Source organism: Danio rerio, chromosome 25 (genome assembly GCF_052040795.2).
Source record: "Danio rerio strain M-AB ecotype USA chromosome 25, GRCz13ab, whole genome shotgun sequence".
NCBI classification, from domain to species: domain Eukaryota; kingdom Metazoa; phylum Chordata; class Actinopteri; order Cypriniformes; family Danionidae; genus Danio; species Danio rerio.
The window spans coordinates 20,249,974-20,263,718 of NC_141045.1; the positions used below are offsets into that span (position 1 = coordinate 20,249,974).

At 32.0% G+C, this 13,745-nt stretch overlaps 2 protein-coding genes across 4 annotated transcripts; one reads left to right on the forward strand and one right to left on the reverse strand.

Annotated features, from left to right (window-relative positions):
• Positions 1-962: 962 nt before the first annotated feature.
• uqcc6 (ubiquinol-cytochrome c reductase complex assembly factor 6) lies at positions 963-2,727 on the reverse strand. The gene is given in 3 exon segments (NM_001135573.3): positions 963-1,288; positions 1,551-1,699; positions 2,616-2,727. Coding segments are annotated over 2 exon segments (198 nt in total). The 5' UTR covers positions 1,659-1,699; positions 2,616-2,727; the 3' UTR covers positions 963-1,198.
• A 430-nt stretch (positions 2,728-3,157) lies between these two features.
• On the forward strand, positions 3,158-13,607 carry tdg.2 (thymine DNA glycosylase, tandem duplicate 2). Of its 3 annotated transcripts, none has more exons than XM_087312093.1 (11): positions 3,158-3,270; positions 3,598-3,669; positions 4,589-4,770; positions 6,280-6,476; positions 6,786-6,855; positions 6,934-7,069; positions 7,294-7,376; positions 8,394-8,488; positions 8,564-8,735; positions 8,822-8,944; positions 10,677-13,607. In XM_087312093.1, the coding sequence occupies exons 2-11, from the start codon at positions 3,614-3,616 to the stop codon at positions 10,763-10,765; spliced, it is 1,203 nt and encodes a 400-aa protein (XP_087168219.1). In that variant the 5' UTR covers positions 3,158-3,270; positions 3,598-3,613; the 3' UTR covers positions 10,766-13,607. The 3 variants fall into 3 exon arrangements, with proteins under 3 accessions (XP_087168219.1, XP_087168220.1, XP_087168221.1); XM_087312094.1 differs by having other exon boundaries at positions 6,283-6,476; XM_087312095.1 differs by having other exon boundaries at positions 4,589-4,827; positions 10,677-11,154.
• Positions 13,608-13,745: the final 138 nt, after the last annotated feature.

Consider the following 13,745-nt stretch of genomic DNA (forward strand, 5'->3'; position numbering starts at 1 on the left):
AAAAATGATGAATGAATAATGCAAATAAATGCATTGTATAATGATGCATAATAATATAAATAAATACAAATGTGTTTCTCTAATATATAAATTAATGAATAAACATACTGTGCTATGTAGAATAAAAACAATTAAGTCAAATACCTAGTAAATTAGCTATTATTTAAAGTAAACTGAATTTAAATAAATTGTGTAAAATCTGCCTTTTTTAAGCATGTTCTACAACAGGGGTTCCCAAACTTTTCAGCCCGCAACCCCCAAAATGACAATGCCAGTGACTCGTGACCCCCAATATTCTCTGAGGTGGTGGTTATAAATACAGAAACCTTGTATGCAATGACGCACACACACCAATAGACCCAAGTCTATTCTTTGTTTTTTTATGTATGTCAGTGCTGTAAATGGGCTAGAAAGTTTAACCTGGTGTTATAAAATCAATCTGCTGCATCTGAAAGTATTGCTGTGCCTTTAGTATAATGTGATTACCAGAGAAGTCGCAATCCAATAGAACTATTAACTTTAAGCTACTATAGTAACTATATAGTTTATAGTAACTATAAACGACTATTTTTTCTCTTTAGTAGGTTATTGATAAAATACAGTAAGTCTTAAGGTTTAATAAAAACTGATTGATTTTTGAAAATCACCAGGCGACCCCCCTTCATTGTCCCGCGACCCCTCGGGGGGGTCCCGACCCCCACTTTGAGAACCTCTGTGCTACAACTAACCCTCTGTCTGTTTTAACTTGCCACAGGTGGGGTAAATAGTACAATTTTTACTCCAGGCACTTTTGGCAATACTGCACAGAAACCATAGGTCCGGCGATCATACAATCAGTGTTCATTTGTGGAAGAGGCTTGTGTGTTGTTGGTTAAAAATATGGTTTGTCTAACCCCATTACTTGGCTCATTATTTGGCTAAAACCCAAAAGTGTTACTTTGTGGCCCACTCTCCCCTACAAACTCATAATTCTGAGTATACAGAATGCAATTTAGATTTATCTCCCTGAATTGCAAGATACAGACTTGCAAAGTGGAGAAAAAAAGACAACATTTCAAAAGTTTATAATTTAAAGAACTTGCAGTTGGCATCAGAATTTTGTGATATAAAGTTTTAAATTATTTATTTAATGACAAAATCAAGATTTCATAGTCTATACATCATCTGCAGTCGATGTGACAAAAAAAAAATCAAATGGTCATTGTTTCTGAGAGTCCATCTGTCTTTCTTTCAAGCCGAGAAGTTCTGTTCGCAGTTCTCCAGGCTTTGGTGGAATCTCTGGAATGGACTATGATGAAAATAAATAAACATTATATTATTACAATCTATTTTACTTACGGCTTACAGTCAACATTAAATAGAAACTTACCTAATGTCCTTTTGTAATGCATATTTCTTTTACTAATTTTTTATGATATAGGTATATTGTACTTTACAGTATACATGTAAAATTACTGAAATAAAATGGAGGTCAAATTATGATCCCTAAATCCCTAAAACAATCCATATAATTAAATAGCAGAAGGTCAAGGTTAAATTTGGAAACTTACTAGATCTGGACGGTAATAGTGATGCACAACCTGTGCTCCAGCAAACATGGACAACACACTGGCTGCAAACATCCGCAGATATCTGGGCCAAGATACGCCTGCTGGCATCCTCAAAACTCTGATGTTATGCTAAGGATGAGAAATTTTACCTAAAGAAAGAGTAAAGTTTATTTGCTCTGGTCATGTTTAAAACCAATGTTGGGAGAATGTTAACTCATTACAATAGTTTTATATTGTTTAATCACTAATTTATTTAATAAAAACAACAACAACAACAACAAAACAATTAATTAATTATTAGAGTATTTATAAAGTTATAGAAAAACTGTAAAATTTTAAGTCATTTTTAGTTTTCTTTCTTACCCTCATAATGCATCTAGGTCCATTTTGACATAGAAGATAAATTAGATTATATTTAATTTGTTTCTTTTTTAAAGAAACATTTTACGTGTAGAAATATTTGTATAACTAATTTCTTTTCTAATTATGAATAAAGTTACATCAATGTCAAAACATTTTTGCTAAATATATTTCGCTTTCTCACACTTTTGTAATAGAATATTGCATATAAAATGACTGTGTGCCTAATAAACCACTGCCGCATTGATCACTTGTTTCATAAACAATAAATATTTCTAATATCTTGATCAATTTATTTAGTTTGAGCATTATTGCTCTTGTATTGATGTGGTTAGAAATATATTTGCCTAAATATCAATTATTATGCAATCAAGCGTTATTAATGTATAACTACATTTAATTAGCTCCCATTGATTATTATATGTCAATTATAATGTAAGCTTGCTAACCTTCAAATGGACCTTTTTTATTCTAAATGCTTGTATAGTCTAAATGCAGGTATTCTTATAGGCGCATAAGAGTTTATTTAAATACATTTAAGCATTATTATACATATCTAACGACAAACGACTACAGTTTTGATGTAAGGTCATTTATCCCTAACGTTAGTTGTCTTGTAGCAAGAAAGAAAGCGCATGTGGTATCACATAAATGCTGTATTATAATTCCTAAATTTAGACAAAATTTGGAGAGACGTGTACTTACCTTGTTATGTTTAATATAAAAGTAACATTACAGCGTAGTTTTGCTGTTAGACATTCACCCGTAAATGTTCTTGTCACATATCGCACACGCTTGCTCTGGGTCTATTGTACATTACTTTTGTCAAAGGGAGTTCTGACTTTATTATTTGCACTATTTTTTATTAAGAAATCAATCAAAACATATTAAATCAGTTCACCTAACGATTTATTACATTTTCATTTAAACATTGGTGTTTTAATGCACAACATAAAATTTTAAAGATAAATCTGTGATTAACAAAATACGATTCCCCCCTTTGTAAATAATGGTAGCATCTAATAACGTGAAGCCAGATATAAAACGACGTTTTATTACATAAAAGTATAGATTTACGATCTGCACGAATGATACCTCATATCAATGCTTTAACGTATTCATGTTATAACAGCTGTCTATGATAAATAAAAGAAAATAAAAAGCTAAAAATCCACTACCAACTATCTAAGTGCGTCGGTCTTATCAAAACAGGGACTTTTATTTTGAACTTAGCCTTTACCTTTGTTGACATATGTACCTACACCGGCTTCATTCATCATGTGTAGCATCATTTAGCTCCTATTTTCCTACACTAAACACTGATATGTGTAAGAAAAGGTCTGAAGAAAATATATGACAGGTAAGATTTATAAACCTAGTGCATAAAAATAAGTCTTTAGATTACGAAATATGTTTTAGTGCTTGTTTGCGACCACTGACTGGTCCACACAGCTTTAGCTTATTGAGTGAGATTCATCTATAACTCGACATAAAAAATACTCGTAGAAATGAACCCAAATATATTTCTAGTGAATTTAGCAGTGTTTTAAGTTATGTTGTAAGGTATAGCTGATATGCCAACTCTGCTGAAAATGAGACTCGTGTAGCAGAAAAGATGAAACAAAGGGAGGTGTGGTTTGGCAGTTGGGATATCAGTAACATAAACATGAATATTAATCTGTTAAAGTAAACCACCAAATAAGATGGAAGAAAGGCAGTATTCCTCTCTGACGGCTCCAATGGATTATCTTCAGTACTGGTGAGTTTTTATAATCCAAAAATCCAAAAAGAGCTTATTCTCAATAAATATAAGAATAAGTAGTCATTTTGTGATTATGAGCCCAACAAATGCAATCAAAATGGGATAAGAAGTTGTAAGTTTAATGGTATCAAAAGCAACCCTCATGTTATATTGTAATTAATTTAAATAATGCATATAAGTTACAGTTGAAGTCAGAATTATTAGCCTCCCTAAATTATTAGCCCCCGTTTATTATTTTCCCCAATTTCTGTTTAACGGGAAGAAGATTTTTTTAACACATTTCTAAACATAATAGTTTTAATAACTCATTTCTAATAACTGATTTATTTTATCTTTGCAATGATCACAGTACATAACATTTTACTAGATATTTTTCAACACACTTCTTAACAGCTTAAAGTGACATTTAAAGGCTTAATTAGGTTAACTAGGCAGTTTAGGGTAATTAGGCCAGTTATTGTATGATAATGGTTTGTTCTGTAGACTATTGAAAAATATAACTTAAATGGGCTAATAATTTTGACCTTAAATATGTTTATTTTTTTTTTAATTAAAAACTTATTTTATTCTAGCTGAAATAAAACAAATAAGACTTACTCCAGAAGAAAAAATATTATCAGACATACTGTGAAAATTTCCTTGCTCTGTTAAACATAATTTGGGAAATATTAAAACACAAAAATCAAAGGGGGGCTAATAACTCTGTCTTCAACTGTATAGTAAAATGATATATATATATATATATATATATATATATATATATATATATATATTCTTAATAAGTATACAACATTCTAATAAGCCAATTAGTTTATATTTAATTGTAAGTTACGTGTGAAAATACTGACAAGAAACAATGAGGTTATTTTTTTATTTAATTTTTAAGTGCAGTGTTTTCCTCTTCAATATTTCTCAGGTACCAAAGCAACCCTCAGCAGTACCAGGCTGAGCAGGTGCCACAGTACCAGCAGCTAGTCAATGCCAGCCAGTACACAGAGAGACCCATGGAGGAAAAAATCATGACTGATTTATCTGTGCATCAAGACCCATATCAAGATCAACCTCAACAGTTTCAACAGCTCCCTGTCCAACCACCAGGTGCGACTTTTTTCTCCTTACAATATATCTAGAGATATTTCTTCAGTCCAGTGTTAGGTAAGTTACTTCTAAAAAGCAATGAGGTACTTCATGATCAATAAAAGTGTATTTAAATGACTTGTTACTTACTATGTCAGAAAAGTAACTCAATTACTCAATACGTTGTTTTACTTTATTACTTTACCCAATACTATTTAAAATCCCTAAAAATCTAAACACACAGGCATTAGAAATTAATCTCTTTACATTTGTGTCAAGCAGGACCACTTTGTTTATTAAAAGTGTAACTGGAATATTAATAAATGTGATATACAGTACTGTGCTAGTCTTTGGCCACCATTAGATTCCGTCACCTTAAAATTATAAGGTTCTATCTGATATTTTTGTTATATTTGAGTTTTTCTTATTAAATGACAACTTATTTACATTATGGGATGTTTTTTTATTAGTTGTTTAAATTTCAAGACCTTTTATTTAAAAAGCAAACCTTACATGCATACTGTTTGCTATGGAATGCAAAAACTTTGATGTTCAATATCTCAAAATTATTCAGAACGCAGATAGAACCTTATAATTCCAAGGGGATGATTTGTCATTTTAGTATAATTATTTATATTTATTTATTTATAATATAGTATACAAATTTCTTGCTCATCACCTGAACAGAAACAATATTTATAGATAAGTATATTGATCATGAAATTATATGATATTTATAAATATTCAGGATATTTATAGACAAAAACAGCTAAAGCAGTCATGAAATGGCCTCCACAGTGTCCCGACCTTAATATAGTATTAAAGAGGCAGTATGGGATTGCCTGGAAAAGGGGGGGGGGGGCACATTTAGATGAACTTAGGTCTGTTATATGGACTCGTCTCATACTATATACTGTCTTTTTCTAGCAGGAGCCATTTTATTCTGAAAACAGTCTATTGTTTTTTCAAATTTTGTGTAAAAAACTTATTTTCTATCTGTTTAAATTTTATTTTTATGCAGAGGCTAAACTGTTCAGGGACCAAAACTTTTAAAGTAACAACACCATATTATATTCCTCACCATTTTCTGTCATTCATTTCTGACTCAATTCATTGTTTTTAAGCTTGTTCAATAAAAGCTGAAAAGTAAAATATTCTGCAAAATATATTTGTATTTTGTTACTCTGCTTCCCTGAAACATTGAATCCAATACTGTTGAGTTCATTGACAGTATTTAGAGCAAGTACATTATAAATTACTCTAGTTAAGTTACTTAAAAAATGAAAAGTAATCCCTTAGTTAACTTTTTATGTACAGTTATTACTTAATTACTAATTACATCCAACACTGCTGCAGCCCATTTTATAAAGCTTAAAGAAATTTGTAGCACTTCAAATAATTAAGATATCATTTTGCTACAGGTGTGTAGAGAAAAGAATTAAAAATAAACAAAAGGACAGCATATAATGCACTTTATAAAATAATAACTGTTTTTAAATATGTAGTTCACCTTATTTAATGTCTGTTTAGCAGCTATTCCAGTGACTCCTGCTAAAGGAAAGAAACGGGGGAGGCCTCGTAAAGGGGAAGAAAGGGAAAAGACAGAAGCTGAAGAGTCGGCCAAGAAAGCGAAGAGGACATTAGATCGGTTCAACGGCATGTCGGTGGAGGAAGTCATGGCTCGAAAGCTACCAGACGTCATCACACATAACCTTGACATGCTGATTGTGAGTTTTATTATAGATTTTAATTACTTTAAAACGTATAAATTGTTTTTTTATTAATATATAAATCATGATATGATGATGATAAATTATATAGTAATGCAAGTTAGCATTTAGAGTATATATATATATATATATATATATATATATATATATATATATATATATATATATATATATATATATATATATATATATATATATATATATATATATATATATATATAGTTTTTTTAAGTTTTATAGTTGATTGATTTGATACATAACATAGCAAACAGTTTTTTATTGTACTAATATTGTTTCTTTTAATAGATTGGCATCAACCCTGGACTGTTGTCAGCCTATAAGGGAAGGCATTATCCAAATCCTGGGAACCATTTTTGTATGTATAATTAGTTGATTTAATTTGTCATAAAAGAAGTTTATTCTTGTCTTTGATCATCTACTGACTGTCTCATAGGGAAGTGCTTGTTTCTCTCTGGTCTGACTAATGAACAGCTCAACCACATGCATGATCAGACACTACCTGAACACTACGGCATTGGTTTCACCAATATGGTGGAGAGGACCACCCCTGGGAGTAAAGACCTTTCAAAGTAAGGTTTCAGCTTTAGGAATTTTGCATTAGAGTGAAAGAAGTTTCAATCCAGACCTCGAAGTTAGCTAAAGTTGGTCTAACAGAATCACCATGTAGACCGGCAGAAATCTGTGAGAGCTGGCAGTTTACACCAGTCTGCACCGGTGATAATGTGACAGTATCCTAAAATGAGATTTTAAGACCTAAGATGCTTGGTGTTGACTACGTTACATTTTTTTGCAGCAAAGAGATCCGTGAAGGAGGCCACCAGCTTTTGGAAAAGCTCCAGACATACAGACCTTTAATTGCTGTGTTCAATGGAAAATGTAAGTCTTTGCTCCTGTTTATGCCTGGTATTTTGATAACAATGCAAAATATGTGAGTAAACGGCATCTGAAAGGGTTTGAGCTTGTCGAAATGGTTTGAGCTGGTCTGAGCTTCCAGAGGTAGTCCAAACACATTTGATCAGATTTCTTTAAAAGGGTACTTCACCAAAAACTCAAAAATTTCCTCAAATAGTATCTCAAGTACAGTAGTAGTTCTAAACTTATTTGATTTTTTTTTTTCATCCGTTGGACAACAAACAAGATATTCTGTAGAATGTTGGGGGAAAAACGAGCCATTGTCATCCTAAATGGGAACAAAAGGTACTATGGAAGTAATGGTTGTTTTTTCCATCCAACATTCATCAGTATATCTTCCTCTGTGTTCAGCAGAAGAAATAAACTCAAACAGGTTTGGAACAAGTGGAGGGTGAGTAAATGATGGACTATTGGAATGTTTTGTCTGAAAGTGTAACAAAACAAGATATTTATACTTTGCTGTATTGTACCAAAACTATCATTGATTAAAAATTGTGATGCCATCCACATAATTTTCACTCATTTGCTTTCCTGCTCACTCAAAAGCCACGTAGCATGGGTTCGTTCCGTTAAGTAGTACTCTGGGGTTAAACTAAACGCTTAGATAAAAGTATTGGGTTGTAGTGGGGAGAGCTGCACAATATATCAAAATATTGCAAACGTTCATATCGTGATAAACATATTGCAGTGTTTTGCAACACAAAAGTATGTGTACCTGCCATTAGCACAACCTCTGAAAGAGTTTATAGCACATCTTTTAAAATATTAAATATCGTATTACATATCAAATATATTGCATTATTTTTGCATGCCATCACATTGCATATTTCTCTTTCTATATTGTACATCCCTAGTAGAGTGTGACAAAATAAAAGAAACTGATGTCAACAAAATCTGCCACAAGTGTTCACATTTGTACGCTTATTGATTTTAAGTCTAAACTTCCTTATCTATCTTGTAACTTGTTCCTAAATATTTCAGGTATTTATGAAATATTTTGCAAGGAGATTTTTGGAGTCAAGGCCAAGAACTTAGAGTTCGGATTGCAGCCGTACAAAGTCCCAGAAACGGAGACGGTACGAGTTTCTATTATAAAAGCACTCGCTTGTTTATTTTTTAGTTGCATTTTAACTAGTTACGTTGTTGTCCAGGTTTGCTATCTGATGCCATCCTCAAGCCCGCGCTGTGCCCAGTTTCCTCGTGCTCAGGACAAAGTGCACTTCTACATCAAGCTAAAAGAGCTCAGGGATCAGCTGAAGGGAGTGACCAAGACTCAGGAGATCCAGGAGACAAACTACAGCTTCGATCTGAATCTGGCCAAAGGTTAAAACAGCTTCAGTTTTGCTATTTGAAACAGTTTTTTTTTTTATTAATGTGCTAACGAAATTTATTTTCATTGTTTATTTTAGAGGATGCCAAAAGAATGGCAATCAAAGAAGAGCAGAATGACCCTGGGTACGAGGAGACCTGTGCTCATGGGTCGTGGGGGGAACCACAGCAAGCGTTTGGAGTCCATCCTTCTACAAATACAGGTACATCAATTAACGTTTGATGGTGTGCTCCTGGAGGCCCTGATATACTCGTGAGCATTAAACTGATTATATGTAATCTTGATTACATAATCAGATTGCAAAAATCAAGTACTTGTAATTAGATTACTTTTTAAAACAATCGTAATCGGTCTACAGTTACTTTTTATGGATTACAAGTCATGTTTATTTAATCTCTTGATTTTTCTCTTTTTTACGTTGATATTTGTTCTTAATAATAATAATATTTTTTGGTAGAGAGGGGGAGGGGTGTGAAATCGTGGAGATTCTGCCACAAAAATTAGCGACATTTTTTATATGTACATAATTTTAACCTCTTAAGGCTCAAGGTGTTTTTACATGATTTGTTTTTAGCTTATTGGAACATAATTAGAATAAAAACCTAAGTATCATCTTTTGATGTAATGTACTTCTAGAAAACAATGATGTCCATATATGTGGACTTGTGGTCTGAATTGACATAAAACACTTTTTACTGACTGTTTTTTTTATGCATATTTTACATAGAAATTTATTTTGAACATGTTTTGACTATAAGAGAGTAAAAACAAAAAAAAAATCCCATTTTGGACAGTTAAAAATAGAGTTTGGGACATTTCATATGCTGCAAAACAGTTGCAGTATGCTACTGTATGTCTCTAACAAAATGTAAAACATTCAAAGTATTTTAAATAGCCACTTAAGAGCTAAAATGTGCTGTACAAGCATGTGGCCACTAAGCCCTAGGAGGTTAAAATAAACTGTGATTCTGTTTTATTCAGTGTTACTTTAAGCAAACAATATCATCAAGGTATATTAGTGATAGTATTTTGAAGTACATTGTGCATTTTAAAAAGAAGCTGTTTAGTCCGTCATAAAGAATGGAATATATTGTTATTTTGCATCTGTCAGAATAGTACACGATTATCCTACTTGAATATTAGTGACATCAAATCTAAATGTAATCCAAAAGTAATCTGACTACTTCACAATGAATATGTAATCTAAGAGAACATATTACTGATTACAAATGTTGTCTTGTTATTTATAATCTGTAAATGATTACAATTCATAAGTATTCTAACCAGCTCAAGGCAAAAGTGTTCATCGCTGCATGATTTTCTCTCCACAACAAAATAAACAGAAGAGAACAATGACAGTGGTACGGATAAATTTGCTTGAGCTCCGCAATTCATCACTCCAATCTTGTCATGCTATAGTAATTCATGTCGTAAAGTCGATTTAGTTTAATTTTAAAAGCATCTATCATTTTCTTTTGCATTTTAAAATTGTAATTATTAAACAATAGCCTAAAATATATCACCAAATGTACACAACTGTGAATAATTGCCAGTATAGTCAATTAAAGCAAAATCAGAACAAGGATGCAAAGAGGAGAATAAAAAAAAGATGCTAGAACAAACAAAGCCTATTCCTACCCTACTTTACATCTGTAATGGTTCTACAGTGAGGAGTTTAACATTGAAAGCTTTATGATTGTGCCTAGTTGGTTTATTTCTAAGTTTATTGTTTTAGTCATAAACTGTATGTTTTTTTCTAAGACTACTGGAGAGAGGAATATACAACTTTTGTCTGAAACTGAAAATTGAAGCTGTTTTACAGTAACAAGTATATCAGGGCTGTATTTGCAAAATTAGCTCTGTAAATATTGTTTACAATAGTAATATAAAAATTTTAATTATTGGGTGCTTATAATGATGCTGGAAATCTTTAGACCAGGTAATGGATGACCGGTGGACAATGCAGCCATTTGCAGAGCAGATTCCAGACATCAGATGTAGCAACAACACCCGAACAAGCTAAGAAAAAAAAGTTGATGCACAAAGACTGTTGTCTACACTGCATATACAGAGAAGGACCAACAAAACATTTTTTTGTACTGTTTTTATTTTATATTTTAATACGTTACGAGGTGTTACATTATTTAATGTGTGTGATTTCAGTGTGTGTAACATAACTTTGTTACTTGAGTGAACATTTCTGATTAAGACATGTTCATTTTGTGCCTCTATTTTTTATTTATTTTTTAAGGAAACTTCAATTACATCGTTCAAAACTTTGGGGGTATTGTAATATTTTATTTAAAAAATAAATTTTATTGAAGTACAGTTGAAGTCAGAATTGTTAGCCTCCCTTTAATTTTTTTTTTCTTTTAACATATTTCCTAACTTATGTTTACTAGAGCAAGGCAATTTTCACAGTATGTCTGATAATATTTTTTCTTCTGGAGAAAGTCTTATTTTTTTATTTCGGATGGTATAAAACCAGTTTTAAAATTTTTTAACACCATTTTAAGGACAAGATTATAAGCCCCCTTAAGCTATTTTTTCGATAGTCTACAGAACAAACCATCATTATACAATAACTTGCCTAATTACCCTAACCTGCCTAGTTAACTTAATTAACCTTTTTAAGCCTTTAAATGTCACTTTAAGTTGTATAGAAGTTTCTTGAAAAATATCTAGTAAAATATTTTTTTCTGTCATTATGGCAAAAATAAAATAAATCAGTTATTAGAACTGAGTTATTAAAACTATTATGTTTAGAAATGTGTTGAAAAAAATCTTCTCTACGTTAAACAGAAATTGGGGCCAAAAAATAAACAGGGGGGCTAATAATTCTGACTTCAGCTGTATGCATTAAATGGGTAGTTCTTGCAAAAAGACAATGTCTTCCATGCATGAACGAAACGTTCTCCTGTAGTGAATCCATGGGGTTTTGTAAGAAAATATCCAAATGTAAAACTTTATAAAGCATTTTGTGTGATTTCTAATGATTTTACACTTTGTCCCGAGGCTTTGGAGTGTGTTTTGAGAAAACCCAGAAGCTTTCGAGGAGCCGTATCAAGGCTTGTATCGTTTTGGAGAAATGATGTCATTTATGAAATCCGAAGTCTCATTTTCACCTGACTGGTAGAGGAAATAGTTTAAATGTGTTCGAATGACATAAGCACACTAACTTTCCATTTAGTCGCTGCCACCTCCAGTTTTAAAATAATAATATTGTGATATTAAATCATTATTAAATAATAATATAATAAATAACTTTTTTTTTTTTGCTGGTTCATCTTCAGCTGGGTCAGTTGGCATTTCTGTATTGAGCTTGCATGTTCTCCCTGTGTTGGCGTGGGTTTCCTCCGGGTGCTCCGGTTTCCCCCACAGTCCAAAGACATGCGGTATAGATGAATTAAATAAGACAAATTGGCCGTAGTGTATGTGTGTGATTGAGAGTGTATGGTTGCAGCTGGAAGAGCATCTGCTGTGAAAAACATGTGCTGGATAAGTTTGGCGGTTCATTCCGCTGTGGCGACCCCAGATTAACAAAGGGACTAAGCCGAAAAGAAAACGAACGAACGAATGAATGAATGAATGTTAAGTGCCACTAGCTGTACAGGAGGCTGAGTAGCACATGCACTGTTAGGACAAACATAGAAACACAGTAAAGAAAGATAACCAAAACAAAGCCAACCAAAAAAAAAAATTAAACAGACTTCTCTTGGCTTTTTTGAAAGTTTTTCTTATAAATCCTTGTTTTGTACTTTTCTACTTGCTTTATTTGTCATAACGGCTTTATACTCCTGTCGTTTTGGTATCGCTAAATGTACTAAAACAATATTTGTAAAGAAGAAGACAAAGTCAACTTCACTTAGAAGTTACACAAACTGTTATTAAAGATTTAAATATGGAATTTTATTTAACAAAACTGCATTGATTCGCTACAGGAGATCTTTATTCACCCCCTGGTGCCCTGTGAGATACATAGGCTTGGTTGTACTTTTTTTTTTGTTTTTGGACTATAGAAGTAAAAACTGCCAAAAAAGCCATTCAGGATGCTTTAAGGGTGAGTAAATCATGGGCTAATTTCATTTCGGGGGAAACTAACTATTTAATTAGAGGAAAAGTGATTTTTAATGTTACAAAAGGTTCAACTTTTACTTCATCCACTTTAATTCATCAAAGCAAATTCTGAAAGACAGTCAAAAGGACACATCTGTAATCAACGAAGATAATAAGAAATGTTTCCTGAGCATTAAATTGAGGATCATGTGACCATGAAGACTGAAAAAGTGATGCTTAAAAAAGTTATTATTTTGTTTTATTTTGTTTTATCAAATAAATGCAGCCTTGTTAAGTATAACTGACTTCTTTTAAAAATATTACCAGCCCCAAAATTTTGAAAGTTTTTTTTTTTTTATTGCTCCTTTGTTATTGGGATTATTTAGAGAAGACCTCATATTTGAGAATTTCAGTGCAAAAAAATAAAAAATCCTAATGCAAACCACTGCTGGACTCTGGAAGAGGTTTATCACTGTGCATGTCCTCATTGCATGGATATAGTAGTATTGCAGACGGCATGTTCAGTACCACATGATGGTGCTTTTTGGATACCAATCACTCTGTTTACCTCATTCTGAACGGTGTTTTTAGACTTTTTAGAGTTGTGTTTTGTTATTTGTTATATCAGTGTGCATATTTGTTAAGTACCATTTATATACTTGTTTTGTTACATTGTAATAATCTGGCCACATTGTTGCTGTGAAAAGTCTGTACTATGTATGACATTCTGTAAGTTGTATTTTATTTTTTATATGCAAGTGTTACTAATGATATGGTTATAGGGCTGAATAAAAGCAAATATGATGAAAGCGTGAAATCAAACATTTCTCATTCATCTAAAATAAAAGCTGTGATAATTAGTGTTGGATAAACGATGGAGAAAAATGTTCTTATTTACAGTTTACAGTATTTACAGTTGCACGTGTCCCTATATTTACGACATTATA

Bases quoted from the DNA above. Each gene is read 5' to 3' on its own strand.
- tdg.2 (XM_087312093.1), top strand. From the start codon at position 3,614: ATGGAAGAAAGGCAGTATTCCTCTCTGACGGCTCCAATGGATTATCTT. The intron at 6,477-6,785 runs GTGAGTTTTATT...TTCTTTTAATAG, and splicing joins ATAACCTTGACATGCTGATT to ATTGGCATCAACCCTGGACT. The intron at 8,489-8,563 runs GTACGAGTTTCT...GTTGTTGTCCAG, and splicing joins AAGTCCCAGAAACGGAGACG to GTTTGCTATCTGATGCCATC.